This window comes from Equus caballus, chromosome 2, assembly GCF_041296265.1.
Source record: "Equus caballus isolate H_3958 breed thoroughbred chromosome 2, TB-T2T, whole genome shotgun sequence".
NCBI classification, from domain to species: domain Eukaryota; kingdom Metazoa; phylum Chordata; class Mammalia; order Perissodactyla; family Equidae; genus Equus; species Equus caballus.
In genome coordinates this window covers 35,474,417-35,493,893 of record NC_091685.1, presented here as the reverse complement: position 1 = coordinate 35,493,893, position 19,477 = coordinate 35,474,417, and the positions used below count along the sequence as shown (strand labels likewise).

The 19,477-nt window shown below is 55.2% G+C and overlaps 1 protein-coding gene across 10 annotated transcripts in view; it reads left to right on the top strand.

Moving 5' to 3' along the window:
• IGSF21 (immunoglobin superfamily member 21) overlaps nucleotides 1-17,793 on the top strand; it is a 242,185-nt gene extending 224,392 nt beyond the window's left edge. For 2 of the 10 annotated variants that reach the window (XM_070252282.1, XM_070252290.1), the window contains exons 5-10: nucleotides 2,232-2,347; nucleotides 5,122-5,606; nucleotides 13,825-13,910; nucleotides 14,304-14,496; nucleotides 14,888-14,926; nucleotides 16,737-17,793. In XM_070252282.1, coding sequence (XP_070108383.1) covers nucleotides 2,232-2,347; nucleotides 5,122-5,606; nucleotides 13,825-13,910; nucleotides 14,304-14,496; nucleotides 14,888-14,926; nucleotides 16,737-17,118 — 1,301 coding nt within the window. In that variant the 3' untranslated portion in view covers nucleotides 17,119-17,793. Of the gene's footprint in view, nucleotides 1-2,231; nucleotides 2,348-5,121; nucleotides 5,607-13,824; nucleotides 13,911-14,303; nucleotides 14,497-14,887; nucleotides 14,927-15,718; nucleotides 15,954-15,987 lie in introns of those variants that run through there. The other 8 variants (XM_070252317.1, XM_023635626.2, XM_023635625.2 and 5 more) reach the window with 7 other exon arrangements.
• The last annotated feature ends 1,684 nt before the right edge of the window (nucleotides 17,794-19,477 follow it).

Here is a 19,477-nt window from a genome sequence, read left to right as displayed (position 1 = left end):
ATGCCTCATAGACTAATGGTGAGGATTAAGTGAATTAACCCGCATTAAGGACAGCTCCTGGCTCCTAAATCTTAGCCGTTGCTCGTCTTGCCGTGGGCTCCAGGTTTTCAGTCGAGTTCTAGAAAACTTAGATTGCAGAATCTGCGAATTCTGGGTAATTGAAGTGTTCTGGTGTGCTTTTCCCGTCTCGGAATTTCTACCCCACTTGCCATCTGCTTCCTACAATCTTACACTTAATTACAATTCTCCATCTATTGTTCTCCTGTTGTTTCCTGTTTGTTCTGCTTCCCTTGCCGACGGCACGTGGTGGCTGCCTGCGTGAATGAATGGCTCGTACCTGCCTCCTTTCGTAGACCTTAAAATAGAGTCGCCTGGCGTCTGTCGCCCCTGCCAGCCTGTGAGCTTCTCCGCACTCCATCACGGGCGCCCTCGGCGAGCACCTGGCGCCATGCCCGGCACCTAGTAGGTGTCAGGAAGCGTTGTCGAATTTAATTAAACGTAACTGGAGTGAAAACCCCTTGCGGGAAGGGAAGGCCCACGCCTCCTCCTTTCTCTGCTTGCCCCGCTGCACGTGACCCGAGGCCCGATAAGCCAGAACTGACAGCCTTTCCCCCGTGGAGTTCTAAGATTCCGGCTCCTGTCCTCCTGATTACAAGGGGGTTGGGGAAATAATAGGAGAAATCATAAGAATAGTGAATTCTTACCGTGTCTATTAGCTGGTTCATCCTCCAAATATGTCTGCCGGGTATTATTCCATTTAACAAATTGGGGACGGACGCTCCCAGTTTTGGTGACTTGCCCAAGGACATGGAGGTGGTGGTGACCTAGCCAGGACTGGCACCCAGGAGTGCCCACTGGCTCCACGTGTGCCCTTCCAATACCCCACAGTGCCTGGGGGCACCGGCTTCAGCAAACAGGCCAGTGGCGGCCAGTGAGGAGAGCAGAGGGGTGAGCTGGCGGGGGGTGGGACCAACTTCCGGAAAGAAAGGGAGGAGGGCAGACTCCCTGCTCCGCATCTCTGTCAAGGTCATTACTTCTCGCTTCACTGCCCTCACCATAGTCTAAGCTACCAGTCTCTCTGGCCCAAATTCACTTCCTGTATTTCCGGTCTCTTCAAAACGCAACTCAGGGGCTGGCCCCGTACCAAGTGGTTAAGTTCGCATGCTCTGCTTCAGCAGCCCGGATTCATTGGTGGGGATCCTGGGTGCAGACCTATGCACTGCTCATCAAGCCACGCTGTGGTGGCGTCCCACACAGAAGAACTAGAATGACCTACAACTAGGATATACAACTGTGTACTGAGGCTTTGAGGAGAAAAAAAAAGAGGAAGATTGGCAACAGATGTTAGCTCAGGGCCAATCTTCAAAAAGAAAAAGTAAATGCAACTCAGAGCATGTCACTGCTCTTGCTTAAAACCTTCCATGGCTCTCCACTGCTCTCAGGACACAGAAGAAGCACTCACAACCAGTAGCGTTCTGGTAAACCCGCTCTGGGGGCCAGAGCAGGGGAAGGAAACAGACAAAGAAGGCCTGGTTTGTGGCAGTGGCTGATTTCTGTGGTGTAAAAACACCTACTGTGGCCGGTTTCCAGCAAGCAGCGGTTTAACAACTGGTTCACAAAATTCCTGAAAATGTCACAATCGGCTCTCATGAGCTGGTAGGAACCGGTGCCCGCACCCCACTGTGACTGGTAACCCGCCGTCAGCCGCCTTGTTCTGTGCCCTGCGCATCTCCCCAGCCCCACTGGGCACCACGTTCCCCCTGGATCCTTGTACTCCCACTGCAATGGCCTGCCTCCCATCCCCTCTGCTCTGAGCTGACCTGTCGCTGGGCCTTTGCACATGCTGTTCCCTCTACCTGCCATGCTTGTCTTCTGCCCACTGTCACTTCCTCAGGTCACAGCAGAGTCACATCCTCAGCCTTGGGCAGGGGCCCCTTTACACTCCATTGTACCTCCTTGTATCTGATGCACTTTTCATGTTTAGCTATGTGACCTTCTGATTCATGCTCCTCTTCCCCACCAGCTGTAAGCCCCGTGAGGCAGGGCCCTCATCTGTGTGCCCAGCAGGGGCTTCATTCTCACTGGAGCTCAGGCCACTGGCACCCCTTGGAGTTGGGCAGCCTTTGTTCCCCCAGCACCCAGCATGGGACCTGGCCCGTCTTAGGTAATCAGTGAATCTTCCCGAATCTTCCAGTTAAGTCTTTGTCTTCTTGTGCTTCCCTCTTGGGTAGCTCCTCCTACCTCCATCGAAGTGGTGGCCGCTGACTCGCCAGCCCCCTTCAGCCGCTACCAAGCCCAGAACTTCACGCTGGTCTGCATCGTGTCTGGAGGGAAACCAGCGCCCATGGTGAGTACCCCTGCAGTGCCCAGTCCATCCTCGGTCCCTGCCGGACCACCCTCCTTCATGGCTTGTCCAGCTGCAGGTGTCACTGCGATGCCCACTCTGCAGAATGAAGGAGGGAGGGTGTGGGCTGCGTAAGTCCACTCTGCCCCGTCCGCCTCCGTCTGACCCCGGGCACTCCTCTGACCTGCCCAGGCGTCCACGTGTCTCTCTCCCTCCCCGTCTGCCAGCGCTGGAACCCCCACTTCCCTGGACCCTGGAATCCCAGAGCTGCGCAGTGGGAGTGGCTGTCAGGGGAGCTGGCAGCAGGCACACCCCAACCCCATTATTGAGCAGGGTGGAGACAAATGAGGCCCAGAGACGGGGAGGGAGGTGGCCAGAGTCACCCGCAGTTTCTTGACAGAGTGGAACCCCTGCTCTGGCCGCCTCCTACTCAGAGGCCTGGGAGTCCAGCTCCTGAGTTACCGTCGCGGTCCTTCAAGGGGCAGGGGCTGGAAGGGTGAGCGTCTGTCTGGAGAGCTGCTTCTAGCACCGGCCTGGCCACGCGCACTGAATGATCCCGAGAAGGAAGATCCCCCTCTGCATCTCAGCTTCTGGAAGGAGGCCCGGGGGGCGGGCAGTGTTAAAGTTTTACGGCTTCCGTAGAGGCAGCAAGGACCTGTTTGGTCTGAATGAAATATAGGGAGGCCCTATGTCTAAAAACATCTGAAAGGGAAGGAGGGCCAGTTGCCCTTATTGATCCTGGAAGTGCCTCTGTGGAACCCGTAAGGTTCCTGGAACCCACACTGAGAACCCATGGGATACATGCTCCCAAGGTCCCTTCCAATTTTGACTTGTGTGACACTTTGGGTCTTGACCCTGTGAGTGTCATACGTCACTAGGATTAGCGAGGGGTGGGGCTGGAGCCATGGGCAAGTAAGGGTAGAGTTCATGGTGGGGAGGCCAGGGCTCCCCTCATCCCAAACTCTGATTGTCACTTGCAGGGACCAGTGGGGTGACCTTGGGCCCCAGGCCAGACAGACCCAGCTGCCCAGGACAGGGCAGTAAACAGGTGTGGAGAGACCCAAGGCAGGGCAGTAGGCAGGGGCACATGGGCACAGGTGGGCAGTAGGCAGGGGCACACGGGCACAGGTGGGCAGTAGGCAGGGGCACATGGGCACAGGTGGCAGCAGGCAGGGGCACACGGGCACAGGTGGGCAGTAGGCGGGGGCACACAGGCAGCAGGCAGGGGCACACAGGCAGCAGGCAGGTGCACATGGGCACAGGTGGGCAGCAGGCAGGGGCACACAGATAGGCAGTGGGCGGAGACACATGAGCACAGGTGGGCAGCAGGCAGGGGCACACAGGTGGGCAGTAGGCAGGGGCACACAGGCATAGGTGGGCAGCAGGCAGGTACACACAGATAGGCAGTGGGAGGGGACACATGGGCACAGGTGGGCATCAGGCAGGGGCACATAGATAGGCAGTGGGTGGGGACACACGGGCACAGGTGGGCAGCAGGCAGAGGTGCAGAGACAAGCCTTTGGTGAGGCCTCTCTCCCTCCACCCACCCGTAGTCCGGAGGGGACAGATAAAAAGGCAGCTTCAAAGCTGGCAATTGGTGAGAGCGGGACGTGGCCCCGTTTTCCCCTCTGGAGCCAATAAAGAGGTCTAGCCTCCTTAAAATCAGACAAGCTGGTCTTTTTACCCAAAGAGAAACTCCTTTTCTGGGGGGCACAAAGAAAGGCTCCTCACAGCCTTGGGGCTGCGGGAAGACCACCCCCCAGCCTGCCTGCTCCTGCCATTTAAGACGTGGTAACAAAATATTGCATTTATGTATAAAAGATCTTCATCTCCCCACATTCCAGGCATCTTACGTTTGCCTGGGACGTCAGAACTTGAAAGAATTCTTTGATATAAATTACAAACCTGCTTTTGAAGCACTTTTCAAAAAAAAAAAGAAAGAAAAAACCCAAAGCAGGCTATTATGTGTGTGAGAGATTTTTCGTTGGAGCTATAAACTCTGACAGATTCTCCCGTCCCACATTTCATTTACCACCCCCCACCTCTCCCACCTCCCTTGCCTGCAGCCCCCCCCCCCGCCCCTGCCTGTCGCCCATCCTCCTCTCCCTCCCCCCGCCTGCACCAGCATCCCTGAGAGCTTCTTCCTGCCATCCTTTCTCCCTGTCTCCCATGGATTTATTTATCTGATTTATTAAAAAATGCACCCAATTCCCACAGGCCTCTGGCCACACGTAGTAAAATAAAAAGACAGCAAATTAAATTAAATGCCGCCTCTCAAAACTTGAATTCCCCATTAGCAGACAGAGCGAGAGGATGTTTGCTTTCGCCTCCTGCCCACACCTAGCTCCCTCCCGCACACGCACCTGTTTTCTGCCTTCCATCTCCCAACCCTCCAAAACGCACACACACAGACATCCTCGCCTCTTCTTTCTTCTCCCGACATCTCATTTCATCTCCATGCACAGCCACCTTCTCTCTCCTCCACTTGATCTCCCCAGGTGGGCATGGACCACCCCTTGGAGCCCAGGTGGCTGCCATGCTGTGTCCAGGGCCCTGTTTCTGCACATTGTTTCATTTAAGCATCCAAGGCCCCCACGAAGTAGGTGATCTTATTTGCCTTTACAAGTAAGGAAACTGAGGCCCCCAAAGGCTCACCAGCTGGTAAGTGATGGAGATGGACTCAGCCTCTGCCACCAGGGCCAGTTCCTCTGAGAACCCGCTGGGAGGTCCAGGTTGTTGGCACAAAATCTTTTCTCACACCCTCCTTGCAATTTCAGGTTTATTTCAAACGCGATGGGGAACCGATCGACGCAGTGCCCTTGTCGGAACCTCCGGCTGCAAGCGCTGGCCCCCTCCAGGACAGCAGGCCCTTCCGCAGCCTCCTGCACCGCGACCTGGATGACACCAAGATGCAGAGGTCACTGTCCCTGCTGGACACTGAGAACCGGGGTGGGCGTCCCTACACGGAACGTCCCCACCGCGGCCTGACCCCGGATCCCAGCATCCTCCTCCAGCCGACCACCGAGAACATCCCAGAGACGGTGGTGAGCCGCGAGTTCCCCCGCTGGGTCCACAGCACTGAGCCCGTCTACTTCCTGCGCCACAGCCACACCCCGGGCAGCGACGGCACCGTGGAGGTGCGCGCCCGCCTCACCTGGACGCTCAACCCGCAGATCGACAACGAGGCCCTCTTCAGCTGTGAGGTCAAGCACCCAGCGCTGTCGATGCCCATGCAGGCCGAGGTCACGCTGGGTAAGGCTTGGTGGGTGCCATCCTGCCAGCCTCCTGCAGAGCCGGGGGGATGGGGCTTGGAATAGGGTCCCTGGGCTGCCTGCCCCCACGGAGATGGGGAGGAGACGGAGGAGCAAACAGGAGTCAAGGTCAGGCACAGAGGGCAGAGTCAGGGTCCATGGGGGGTTTACTGAGCTGGATGGGAGAACGTGGGAGGTTATGGGGGAGGGAGGGTCAGGGGAGTTTGCTGGAAAGGGTCAGGAATGCAAGGGATCAGGGAAATTCGCTCAGTCAGGATCAAGAATCTGGAAAGTCAGAGAAGCTTGCTGGATGATTGTTAGAAACAGGGGAGGTTTTTAAAATTGAAGATGCAACGTGGAAGCACAGGGAGGATGCTGGGCAAGTGAGGAGCGCGTAAGAGTTGAGACTTTTCAGGAAGGGTGGCTGAGTCAGGGCCCAGGAGGCTGGGAGGGTTTTCTCGGTCACATTTGGGAACAGAGGAAGCGACAAGGAGGATTTCTGGGTTGAATAAGTGACCCGTGAGCTCAGGGACAGCTGCCAGGTAAGCCACGAACACGGCAGGCTGGGGGCTTGCTGGATCAGGGTCAGGAATGGTGAAGTTCATGGGAACATTTGCCAGGCTGAGGTCGAGAACACACAGGACATGGGAGGACGTCACTCTGGCCTACACTTTTAGGTACAGTGGAAGTGCTGCCATCTGTGGGGATGTGGGAGGTGAGCACAACCAGGAAACTGGACGCCCAGGGCCAGCTCAGCCTGGGAACCTGGTCCCCACGTGTGACCTGCTTCCTCTTCCCACAGAGCACCGACTCGGGCATCCCCAAGATCTGACTCCTCCCCCTTAGACATCTCCTCCCAGCTGGGTCGAGGCAGGGAGGGGACACGTGGAATCTTCTCTACCAGAAATGTCAGATCCTTTACTGGGGGACTTGGCAGGGAAGTGGACACACGGACCGTGTACTGACCCTCTCTGCCTGCAACTCTCTGGGCCTTCATCTGCAGCATCCAGAGGCTCGTTCTGAAGCCCAAGATGCCTGTCCTTGTCCTCTGAGTCACCTCCAGTGGTGAGGGGCCGCACGGAGCCACCCACAGCCCCTAACCCAGGCCCCTCATGACCAAGGTCAGAGAGCAATGACTGACACGGGTTGGGACCACAGCCTGTATCAGGGGGTCCAAAGGAACTCTGTTTTTAACTGGTCCACCAGAAGTCCCGGTACCTCCTCTGCCCCGAATACCGAGTGAAAGGATTTCATGTACATAAAGCACCTACTATGTGCCGGGAATGTTTGTGAGGCTCGTCTCCTTTGTTCTTCACAAGTACAAGTTTACCACGCAGCCCCATTTTACAGATGAGCAAAACTGAGGCTCAGGTTGATGGAGTCCCTTTCTCTGAGTCACCAACTTGTAAGCAGCAGAGCTGGGATTTCAAGCCAGGTCTGTTGGTGCCTTCTCCACTTTCCTCAATGCCAACCACTGAACTCAGCAGTCCCGGAACCAGGCACCCTTACTGGCTATGGGGTTAGTTCCCTGAAGACCCATTAAAATGGCCCTGGGATTCCCACAGGCCACCTGCTCACACAGAAAATAATAAGGGCTAAGATTTAGCGCATACCTACTATGCACCATGTGCCATGGACTACCCAATTGGTGATCCTCCTGGTAACTCAATGAGGTAGGCACTATTATTGTGCCATATCACAGGTGAGGCAACTCAGGCCCAGGGAGGTTAAGTTGCCCCAGGTAAGTGGGAGAGGACTCAAAAGCAGCCGTGAGGCCCCAGAGTCTGGCTCTCAGCCTCTCCCTGTGCCTCCTCACAGCATCCATTTGTCACAGGCGCCCACCCCCGAGTACCATTTGCCCATCGCTCCATAGAGGGCTCAGGAGCACCCCCTGAGGCCAGGCCCTGTGCAAGGTGCTGGGACCTTCTCCACCCAGAGCCTGCCCAGACCCCTCTCACAGCCCTCCCACGGGCCCCATTTAGAGTAACTCTCCTTAGGCCACCCGGCTGGATCTGACCCCAGAGCCCACATTCCTAACCACTGTGCTCTCCAGCCTGCCTGGCGGGGCTGGGATGAGGACGCACTGAGCCAGTGGGTGTGACCACTGGAGAGTGGTGTGAGCAGAGGGCTCTGGCCATGGGATGAGACAGTGGGATGGACGAGATGGTCCCAGGACACAGCAGCCAATCATCTGATGATGACTTTGAGGGTCAGGACAACGAGGGTCAGGGGGCATGTCCCCTTTGCTCCCGCTGTTCCCTCTGCCGGGGACGCCCTCCCCTGCTCAGATGCCCCCCCCACCAAAGAAGACAGATGCCTGGGGGTCCTAGAACTCAGCTCATTCCTCCCGTTGATCAAGCCAGCACCCTTGGAGTCACCCACTTGTCTCACATCCCACGTTCAAGCCATCCTCTAGCCCTGGCAGCTCAACCTCAGCGTGTCCCCTTCTGCCACTCCTCGTGGCTTCCTCTCCGATCATCCAGTTGGAGCACTGTCAGTTCACCCCTGGATTGTCACGCAGCCCCCAAACTGGTCTTTCTGCGTCCACTCGTGCCCCCTTCTATGCTCACCCTGACTGATCCATTTAATGTGGAAATCAGCTCATGACACACACACCCACCCACCCCAAACCCTCCAACGGTAGACAGATCGATAGAACAGAACAGAGGCCAGAAATAGACCCACATAGAGAGTCCATTGACTTTTGACAAAAGTCCCAGGCTGTTCAACGGGGAAAGAGAAGTCTTTTTAACAAACGGCCCTGGAACAACTGGATGAGCTTAAGGGAAAAATGAACCGGATCCTGACTTCATACCCACGAGAATTAATTTGAGATGAATCATAGACCTGAATGTAAAACCGGCATCGTAAAACTTAAGAATCTGTCTTTGTGACACTGAGGCGGGCGAGGATTTCTTAAAGAGGTCACAAAAAGCACCAAGTGAATAATTGAAAATTGGTAAATTAGACTTAATCAAAATTCACATCTTCTGCTCATAAGAAGGCACCTTCAAGAAAATGAAAAGGCAAAGCAGAGACTGAGAGAAAATATTCTCCATACAGATATATGACTAAGGATTGGTATCCAGAATATGTAAATAACTACAGATCAATAATGACAAGATAACTCAATTTTTTCTTTAAAAAAAGAAGATATACAAATGGCCAATAAGCATATAAAAAGGTGTATAACATCGTTAGTCGTTAGGGAAATGAAGACTAAAATCTCAATGAGATAATATCTCACAACCGCTAAAATGACTAAAATCTAAAAGACTGATAATACCAAATGCTGGCAAGGATGCAGAACAATCAGAACCTTCATGCATTGCTGGTGGGAGTATAAAACAATACTACAGCTTTGGAAAGCTAGCATTTCTTACAAAGATAAAAATACCCCTACTTGATGACCCAGGAATTTCACATTTACCCAAGAGAAATGAAAATATATGTCCACAAAGATTTGCACATGAATGTTCATAGCAGCTTTGTTCATAACAACAATAACAAAACCATAAGTAAGCAAATGTCCATAATTGGGAAAATGGATGAAGAAATTTGTGCTGCATTCATACAATGAACTACTTCTCATCAAGACAAATGAATGAACCCCTGAGATGCACAGCGACATGGGTAGAGCTCAAAAACACGATGCTGAGCGAAGGCAGCCAGACAGCCAAGAGTACATTCTGCATGAGTCCATTTATATGAACTTCTAGAACATAAAACCAATCTGGGGATAGAAATCAGAGGGTGTTTACCTATGGAGAGTGGGGATCGACTGGAATGAGCCATAAAGGAAACTTCTGGAGGGATGAGAATGTTCTAGAGTTTGACTGGGATAGTGGTTACACTGGTGTTCACATTTATTAAGATTTGTCAAATTGTGTTCTTGAGAGCAGTGCATTTCCCTGCCTGTGAATTTTATCACAACTTAAAAATCTATGAAGAATAAAAACAAAACAGAACAATTCACTAGGCTGCCATCACATTTAAGACCCATCCCAGTGGGGCTCATCTCTCTCTCTCCTCTGCTCCGTCTGCTCCCTCTTCCTCCAATACGCCCAGCTCAGGCTCACCTCTGTGACTTTGCACTGGCTTCCCCTTCTGCCTAGAATAATCTTACCCCAGCTGTTCTCAATCCCCCATCATTTAGGTCTCTGCTCAAATCTTCTACTCAGAGGGTCCTTCCTTGGCCACCCTCTCTCAAACAGCCTCCTCCTCCTTGTGCCATCAGCTGCTTACCTTGCTTTGCTTTCTGGCATCACATTTATCTCCACCTGGAAGTATATCATATATTTCCTTGTTGCCTGGATCCCCCACTAGAATTTAGGTTGTGTATGGGCAGTCTTTACTTGCCTTGTTCACTTGGTACAGGGCTCAGTACAAGTCCTAACATATTACTTAATAGATACTTAATAATTTTCTGGGTTGTTACGAAGAATAAATAAGGCAGTGCATAAAAAGTGCTTAGCGTAGTGACAGACAGAGTAAGTACTCAGTAAATATCAGCTACTGATATTATTTGTCACTGTTTTCCCACCGTTTCCCTGCATAGTGACTGACACAGATTAGGCGTACAATAAAGAACTAGATGGTAGAGCAGATGAATGAATGGATGGGTGAGTGGATGGGTAGGTTTATGGGTAGGTGTGTAGATGGATGCTGGATGGATGGATGGATGGATGGATGGATGCATGGATGGATGGATGGATGAGTGATAAGGTGGAGTGGTAGATGAATGGATAGTGTGAATGCTTGGATGGATGGATGGGAGGATGGATGGATGCATGGATGGATGGATGGATGAGTGATAAGGTGGAGTGGTGGATGAATGAATAGAACGAATGCTTGGATGGATGGATGGGAGGATGGATGGATGCATGGATGGATGGATGGATGAGTGATAAGGTGGAGTGGTAGATGAATGGATAGTGTGAATGCTTGGATGGATGGATGAGTGGGTGGATAAGTGAGTGGTTGTCTTAGCGAACACCCGGAATTCCTGGGGGGAAACCTAGAGAAGCTTTCCCAAGATATTTCACAAGGCCATTGGTGCAGCAAATGCTCAGGTTAGGTAAAGAGGGCATCTTATATAATCAGGATGTTTTGTATTTCCCTGAGCAGATGCACACCACTTTATATTTCACAATTTTCTTCTCATATCTTGAGAAATCTTCTCATATTTCTCCCCCATTGTCATTTTCAGAGCAACTCCTCATAGAGGGTAGTAGCTTATTGTCCCCATTACAGGTGAGAAAACTGAGGCCCAACAAACTGAATTGACTCATCCAAGTCCTGCAGCCCGAGCAAGAAGGCTAGGCCTGCATCCCAGGTCTCTGAACTCCTGCTCTTTCTCTATGTCCGGGAGTCAAGAGGCTGACATCCCAGGGGCCGGGAACATTCCCTTCCAGCGTCCTCAGTGGTCTGTTCCAGGAGCAGGCAAGGGGGCAGCAGGATTTGCCTGCCAGCAGCTGCCCATGGCCTTCACCATGGTGGTGGGAGTGCGAGGGTGATGGCAGCTGGCCTGGCCTCTGGGAGCAATCTCGCCACAGCAGTGAGGGCAGGAGGCAGAGGGGCCGTCTGCTGCAGAGGCAGCTGCCAGGACAGAGCTCAGAGACACGGGGGCAGAACAGCCCCTTCACCTGCCACCCGCTGCCCCTCAGGGTCAGCGCCACACAGGAGCCGCAGGAACAGGCAGCTGGGGCGGCAGGGGCGGGTCCGGCTCCCGGGTGGGAGAGGGCATCCGGCAAGAGCCCCCGTCTCCTTCACCCCCGGGCTGCGAGCCTCCCTTGGAAGAACCGTGTGCCATCCAGTCCTGTTCCTGCCACTCCCTTGCTGTGCGACCTCGGGCCAGCCACTGCCCTCCTGAGGGCCAGCTTTATGTCCTGCAAACTGAGTTTCATGGTAACCTGCCTCGTAAACACCAGGAAGGGTGTCACAGTCCTAAAATGGGGTCCAGCACATGTTGTCACCTGATAAACATCAAGTCCTCTCCCCTCCGGGCCTGAAGAGCGTAGGCGAGGCCTTTAGAAAACAAGGCAGCGAGGGATCTGACCTGCAAGGGGAAGGTGCCTGCCCTGTGGTCCAGCGGTCCAGCTTCTCTGCACAGGGGTGCCTTCCTGCGCCCTCTTCTGGCTGCAGCGGGACAATGCTGTCCCAGCCGGACAAAGAACGAGGACCTGGCTGCCCCGCGCAGGGCTTCCCACCTGCAAAGCGACCTCCGCAGCTCTTGAGAGTCCACAAAGAAGGCGAGAAAGTTACTTGGTCCCTTCCAAGCGTTGGTCTCCTTAGGGGAACAATCCCAAAGGGTTGGAAAGTTAAATGAGATCATGCATAAGGCGCTTAACATAGTGTCCCGCTCTTCCCATGCACCGGACAAATGGTAGCCCCCAAACTGACCGTCTCTGATGTCCCTAACAACCCCGTGTGGTAGGTAGGCAAGGGCTGCCGTCATTGTTCCCACTGTGATTGGGGTGAAGCCAGGTGAAGCGATGCTTCCAGGGGCACAGGCTGGACCAGGCCTTGCTCTGGGTCTCCCAGGGCAGCGCTCCCTTCTCGAGCAGAGTGGATGCACCACCAGAAGCCGCCTCGCCTTCCCTGCCGTTGCCTCCCCTCGATGCAGGCCCAGCTCTCCCCACCGAAGCTTCTCCCAGCCCCGGGTGGCACTTCAGATGACTTGCTCGCAGTTTAATTAATGGTCCTTTGGTTTCACTCTCAGAGAATGAAATTGGCAGTGCCTGGGAGACCACCCACGTCTGCCGGCTGCTCTGATTTCTGCTCTGAGAGCTCTGAGCGGGAAGGAGAGGTTCTGGGAGCAGGCAAGGGCAGATGGGTGTGGTCCCAGCCCAGCCCAGGCGGGGCCTGGGGACAAAGCTTTTCTCCTGCTGCTACCCCTGGAATGGCCACAGAGAGGGCACAGAGCTTGGCCCTCCCATCAAAACCCTAATGCCTTCCTCCAGCCCAGGAAGCCCTATAGATCTGCCCCCAGCCCCACCCCCATGAACTCCCTGACCTCAGGGCCATGCCCTGGCTGTCCCCTCCGCCTGGAACCCTCCTCATGAGCTTCACACCCGCCCTGGGTCAACTCTGCAGGAGCCCATCCTCCCTGACAGTTTCTGGTCTGGGCACTTGTTTGCATATGGGGTGTCTCCCTGACGGAAGTGCAGGCTCCGTGTTGGCGGGCACATGGTCTTGTTCACACTGCGTTCCCAGACCTGCCCCAAAGCCTGGCGCGTGGTTGGCTCAGTGATTGCTTGTTGAACGAATGAATGAATGATTCTAGGAAAAGATCCCTGGAAGTCAGGGAACACGGGAAATTCACCTTGTGTGTGACCTTGGATGAGCCCCTCTGTGACCCATGGACCTTGGCTCTCCAATCTGAAACCTGAGGGGAGGGACTCAGTGACCCGGATGGCCCTTCCATCGCTGATACTCTCTTGTCCACAGGACAGCAATGCCCTTGGGCGTCTTGTCTCCCAAGCTCAGAGATATAAAGGGGCTTGAAGGAAGTGATGTAAGGACGTGAGGAAGAGAGGCAGGATGAGAGATGTGGTCCCCCCACCCACCTCCAGACTAGAGATTCCAGACAGTCCCCCGTGGGCAGGTTAACCTGGAAGGAGCCCGGAGCAGGAATGAGGAGACCCACATTTCGGTCCCAGCTCCTCTTCACTGTGCGACCTTTGGCAAGTCACTTCCCCTCTCTGGGCCTCAGTTACCCCAGCTGTACAATGGGGATGTTGACGGCAGAGCCCACACAAGGATTTGGTGCAGGTGGGAGTTTGGGATGCCTCCAGCCATCGCGGCTGCCTGAGGATGCTGCTCCCCGTTCCCAGCTGAGTCGTCTCCCGGGTGGAACCTCCGCTGGGCATCCCTGACTCCACTGTCCACTGGGCTCCTCTGATCTGACCCCTGTCCACTGGCTGGTGCTTATCTTTCACCCCCACTGAGAGTGAACCCCACGAGGGCAGGGATCCCGTATCGCTGAATCCCCGGGTCCCAGACAGGGTCCCCCAGGTCCCACTGCAGGGGCTCAGGGACTGTGTGTGAACGAACGCAGGCATGAATGAGTGACATCCTCTGAGCTCCCAGCTCAGCAGCAGCTCAGCCCAAGGACGCTGACTGTTGGGCTGGGACTTTCCTCTCCATTGCCCCTCCCCCTGCTTTCCTCCTTCAGCCCTCCCCCCCACACCCCTACACCTCTCCGACCTCGCCTTCCTCTCCCTGCAGTTGCCCCCAAAGGACCCAAAATCACAATGAGGCCCAGCAGAGCCCGCGTCGGGGACACGGTGAGGATTCTGGTCCACGGATTTCAGGTCAGCCTCTCTCTGAGCATCTGGGAGGGGGTGGGAGGTGTTCGGGGCACCAAGTGGGCACCAGTGTCCCTGGCAGCATGCCCCAAGGCCCTTCCCTTGACCTCCAGCACAGCCAGCGGGCCTCAGTCTCCTGATCTGTGTGATGGCTCCCATCGGGAATGGCAAGAGGTGCATGCTTTGCTCTCCCATGAAGACCTCGGGGCAGTCATAGCTCACGGGCCTTGACACCCTTTCCAGCCCCGGAGTCCTCCTCTTGCTGGGGTTCCGGGCAGCCACACCCAAGCTGTCAGATGAGAATGTGTGGCCAGCCCCGGTCAGGCCAGCCTCTGCCCCCTCCTGCTCCGGCACAGTGGCTCCTCCCGTGACCCGACTCTGCCCTGCTCCGGCCAACAGAACGAAGTCTTTCCGGAGCCCATGTTCACGTGGACGCGGGTCGGGAGCCGCCTCCTGGACGGCAGCACCGAGTTCGACGGGAAGGAGCTGGTGCTGGAGCGGGTTCCCGCCGAGCTCAACGGCTCCATGTACCGCTGCACTGCCCAGAACCCACTGGGCTCCACCGACACGCACACCCGGCTCATCGTGTTCGGTACGCTGCGCCCGACCGTGGGGAGGACTACTGGGGCGGGGCCTGACTGGAGCCACCCCCAGGAGGAGGGAGCACCTGGGGCCCTCTCCCCTCAATTTGCCCTGAGAGGGTGCCTCACAAGGAGGCATGTAGTTCATCAGTTAAAACCAGAGAGTTCTGGGTTCGAATCCCAAGTCCACCAGGTGGCAGCCAGGCAACGTCGGGCAAACTACTTACCCTCCCTCAGTCTCCCTGTCTGTAAATGGGCTGATACCCCTCAGCCCACAGAGGCTGCGTGGCTGCACGGAGAGCGCACGTGACACCACATAGCAGGTGCTGGGTGAAGGGGAGCTCCTTTGCTGAGTTCTGGATGCCTTCCATTCTCTAGTTCTCTTTCCGTTCTTTCCAACAGAAAACCCAAATATTCCAAGAGGAACGGAGGACTCCAATGGTAAGTCTCCACTTGCTTAGAAGCGAGTGATGTTCAAGGCTTCAGGAAGCTCCGGACCCCCCCACCCCATGCCTCAGGCAGGGAGGTGTCCTCTTATGGACACAGTCTGTCCTTAGTTGGGCAGAGGCTGGTCAGAGGTGGTCAAGAGTGGGCACGGAGGCAATAAAGGGGGTCTCACCATCCCAAAGCGGCAGAGAGGGACTTCCAGGGACCAAGCATGCCTCCCCTACTATCCACAGCAACTCCAGCTCTCTTAGCTCAGAGAGCTCAGCTGTCCTGGCCCCAAGCGGATGTGTCCAGCACTGACCATGGGGTTGTGTTCTGGGGCCCTGGACCATTCTGCAAGACAGCTGGGAGCACAGACAGATGCCTCGGCTGGGACCCTTTGTATTGCCCTCCCCGGGCTGCCACCCAACCTGAGCACCACCCCATGGGACCCAGACACTGTTCCCCAACTCCCCCGCCCTCCCCGCCCCACGCTAAGCCAAGCTCGCAGTTCACAATGGAGGGCCCCCCTCTGAGTCCCCACTGGAGGGTCCTGATGGCCACCAGAAAGCCAAACCGCTGCCTGGCAGGCCTAGGACAGGGAGGGGATCGTGCCCAGTTAGGTGGGACAGGTGGGAAGGCAGGGACCTGAACTCAGTGCACCCTGACGCTCAAGTCCAGACTCCTTGGGGGGCCGTTTGAAGGACTGCCCTGTGCCCGGGCTCCGCGCCCCGCCACACCCTCCAGAAAGTGCCGGGAGTGGGCAGGCAGGCAGGCCCTGACCCTGCACCCTGCCGCCTGGCACAGGTTCCGCTTCTGGCCCTGCCGGCGTCCGGCTCACCTTGGTGCTCACCCTGACAGTGGTCCTGGAGCTGACGTGAAGGCTCGGCCTCGCTCCTGCCACTCCGCCTGGCACTGACGTCTCTGCCATTGGTTTTCATTTCTTTTCTAAACTATTTCCAGTCTTGTTCTTAGTCTCTTTCTGTCCGTGTCTTGGCTTCTTCAGTCGGTTTAATTAAAACAAGCAGAACGATTTTCCCCACCTCGGTCTGTGGCTCTGGATTCTTCATTTACAGCAGCGAGAGGGTGCCCCCGGCATCCAGCACTGGGACAGGCACTGAGTGGGGGAGGCGAGGAAGGAAATCGAAGACACGTCCCTCCCCTGGGGGCGTCCACGTCCTGACCCCCAGCACCTGTGACTATGTTACCTTACGAGGCAAAAGGGGCTTTGCTGTTGTGATGAATTTAAATTGGGAGGATCCTGCTGGATTATCCGGGTGGGCCCAATGTAGTCACAAGCATCCTTATAAGAGAGAGGCGAGAAGACAGTAGAAGATGTGATGACAGGTGCAAGAGTCAATGCAAGGAAGGGGCCACGAGCTGAGGAACGTGGGCTGCCTCCAGAAGCTGAAAAGGCAAGGACACGGATTCTCCCTGGGAGCCGCCGGAAGGAACCGGCCCGGCCAACGCTTTTAGCGCCATGTGACTAATTTCAGCCTTCTGACCTCCAGGACCCGAAGGAAATACATTTGCCTTGTTCTAAGCCATTAAGTTGGGGGTCATTTGTTACAGCAGCCAACAGAAACACATACAATCACACAAGATGTTTGCAAAGGCCAGACCTAGGGGTGGCACAGATCACCTCTGCCCGCATCCCGTTGGCCAGAAGTCATCACACGGCTCCCCCCCAGATGCAAGGGAGGCTGGGAAATAGTCTTCCTGGGTACCCTGGATGGGGAGATGGGGCGGTCAGCACAGAACATCGTGTCTGCCACGGAGAAGCAGGGGTGCGTTCAATGACTCATTTCCGTGTAACTCTGTCCAGGCCGGGGCATCAAGAGGAGGGAGCATTGGGAGGACTCATCACCAGGATGGCCCTCACCCACCTCAGCTGCATCGAGTTCCCTGGGCTGCTTCCCCCTTCCCAGCCAGGAGAGACAGGACCTCACTGCGCCCTCTGTCCATCTCCCAGGTCATGCAGACATCCCGGTGGATCGGGACCCATCCGTACAAACTCCAGGCCTCAGACACACCAGGCTGGGGATTACGCGGGGGCTCTGTCCCCTTGCTGTCATCATAGCCCCTCTGACTCCCTAACTCTTCCCGGGAATTCCAGGCTCAGATGCCCACCTTCCCACTGTCATCCTCTTCTCCATTGGACATCTCATACTCATTTCCAGCTTCACGTGGCTGAAACCCAACTTTGATTTGCCCTTCCAAAGCACGCTCCTTCCCCTCCCCGGGAAATGGTGCCGCCCCACCCAGCTGACCTGGTCAAACATTTAGCTGCTCTCTTTCCTTCATCTCTGCACTTCCAATCAATAGCTTGTTGACTTAACTCTCAAAACTCATCCTGAATTCACTCGCTTCTCTCCTTCTGCATGGCCACCACGCTCCACACACAAAGCCACCCTTCCCTGGAAAACTGGCTCGGCGTCCCGGCTGGTCTGCAGACTGGCCTCGTCCCCTACCCTCCACAGTCTGGTCTCCCCACAGCAGCCAGCGGGGTCCTTGTAAACATTGATCATTCCGTGGGGCCCCCAACTCTGAACCCTCCAATGGTTTCACATCCGCTATAGACTGAATTCTGTGTCCCCCCCAAATTCAGATATTGAAACATCACCCCCCATGTGACTGCCTTTGGAGGAGGGGCCTTTGGGAGGTGATTAGGTCATGAGGGGGCAGCCCTCATGAAAGGGATTAGCGCCCTTATAAAAGAGACCGTCAAGAGCCAGCTTGCTCCTTCCACCACGTGAGGACACAGTGAGAAGCTGGCAATTTGCAACCTGGAAGAGAGCCCTCGCCAGAGCCTGGCCACGCTGGCACCTGGTCCTGGACTTCCAGCCTCCAGACTGTGAGAAATAAATTTCCATTGTTTGTAAGCTCCCTCGTCTGTGGTGTTTTGTTACAGCAGGCCAAACGGGCTAAGACACCATCACACAGGAAATAAATCCAGACCCTGTAGGAGTCGTACACGATGCAGCCCCACCTGCTGACCTTGTCTCGTCAAACACACTCTCTCTCTCCCTCTTTGTGTCATTCACACTCATCTTTCCTCAAACTCTTCAAGCCCATTCCTGCCTCAGAGCCTTTGCTCTGCCTGTTCCCTCTGCCCAGAATTCTCCTCTCCTTGACCTTTGCAGGGCCCACTCCTGTTTGACACTGAGATTGCAGCTTAACTCCCACCTCCTCAGCGGGCCCAGCCAGACCACCGTGCCCCCCTCCATCACCCCATCCTTAATCCCGTTCTCTGCATGGCACACTTCACTGGCTGACGCTTTCCCCATTTGCTTATTTATTTACTAACGGTCTTCCCCCCGCCCTTGGCCAGAATGTCAGCCTATCGGTGTGGGGGTCACACCTGTGTCATACACTTCTGTGTCCTCAGTGCGTAGACCCGAGCCTGGCACGTGGCAAGTGCTCAGCAACTATTCACTGAGTGAGTGAATGAATGAATGAATGAATGAGTACCTCCCAAGGACCTACTATGGACCAGGCCCCATGCTAGGCACCCAGGCTATAGCGATGAGAAGGATGTGCTCGCCACCCAGAAGGCTCTCACCATCCAGTGAGGGGAGAACATGGACCCAACCGACCAGCGTAGCCCACTCTGTGAGTCTTCAGCAGACACGCCTGCCAGGGCTCTGGAGCGTGCAGGCGGGAGAGAGTCATTCTGCTGGGGGTGGGCGGGTGGGTCAGAGGAAACCAAAGAGGACAGATGACAAGTGAGCAGAACCTGGAAAGAAAAGTAGAGGTTGACCAGGCAGAGAATGGAGAATATTCTGGACAGAGAGAAGAGCATGGGCAAAGCCTTACAGGTGGGCCAGTTTCGTTGCTATTTGGGGAAAAGACAAGTAGTTGTTTCAGTGCTTCCAAAAGCACATTAATTCACCCAACAAATGATTATTAACCACTCACCGTGGGTCAGGCAGCGCGAGGAACGCTGCAGATTAAATAGGACGCTGTCACATGGCTCTTGTATCCGTTATCTCTTGCCATAATGATGCTGTGTAACAAACATCCCCAAAACATAGCAACTTAAGCCAGCAGTTGTCTCTTGTTTCTCACTGGGCTGGGGCCGGCTGCTGATCTGGACCAGGTGTGGCTGATGTGGGCCCCCTCTTGCATCTGCAGTCAGCTAGGGGGTCAGCTGGGGGCTGGCTGGTCTCAGGTGGCCCTCACTGGGGTGACTCTGCTCTGTCCCATGTGGTCCCCCATCCTCCAGCAGCCCAGCCTGGTGAAGGTGGAGGAGCGAGAGAGAGAGAGAGAGCTGAAGCAGACGAGGCTTCTCGTGGCCTCAGGGAACCTGCAATGTGTCACCTCCCCTACATGTGGTTGGTCAATGCAAGTCACAAGGCCAACCCAGATGCAAGGACAATTCCACCTTTGGATGGGAAAAGCAACAAAGTCACATTGCGTAATGTGTGGACACGGGGCAGGAGGCACAATCAGGGCCACTTTTGCAATCTACAATAGCCCTACATTCTGAGCTTGATGTTCTAGAATCCTGGTTGTCCATCCACCACATCACATACTCTTATTTAAACGGGGAAGCCCAAATGACTC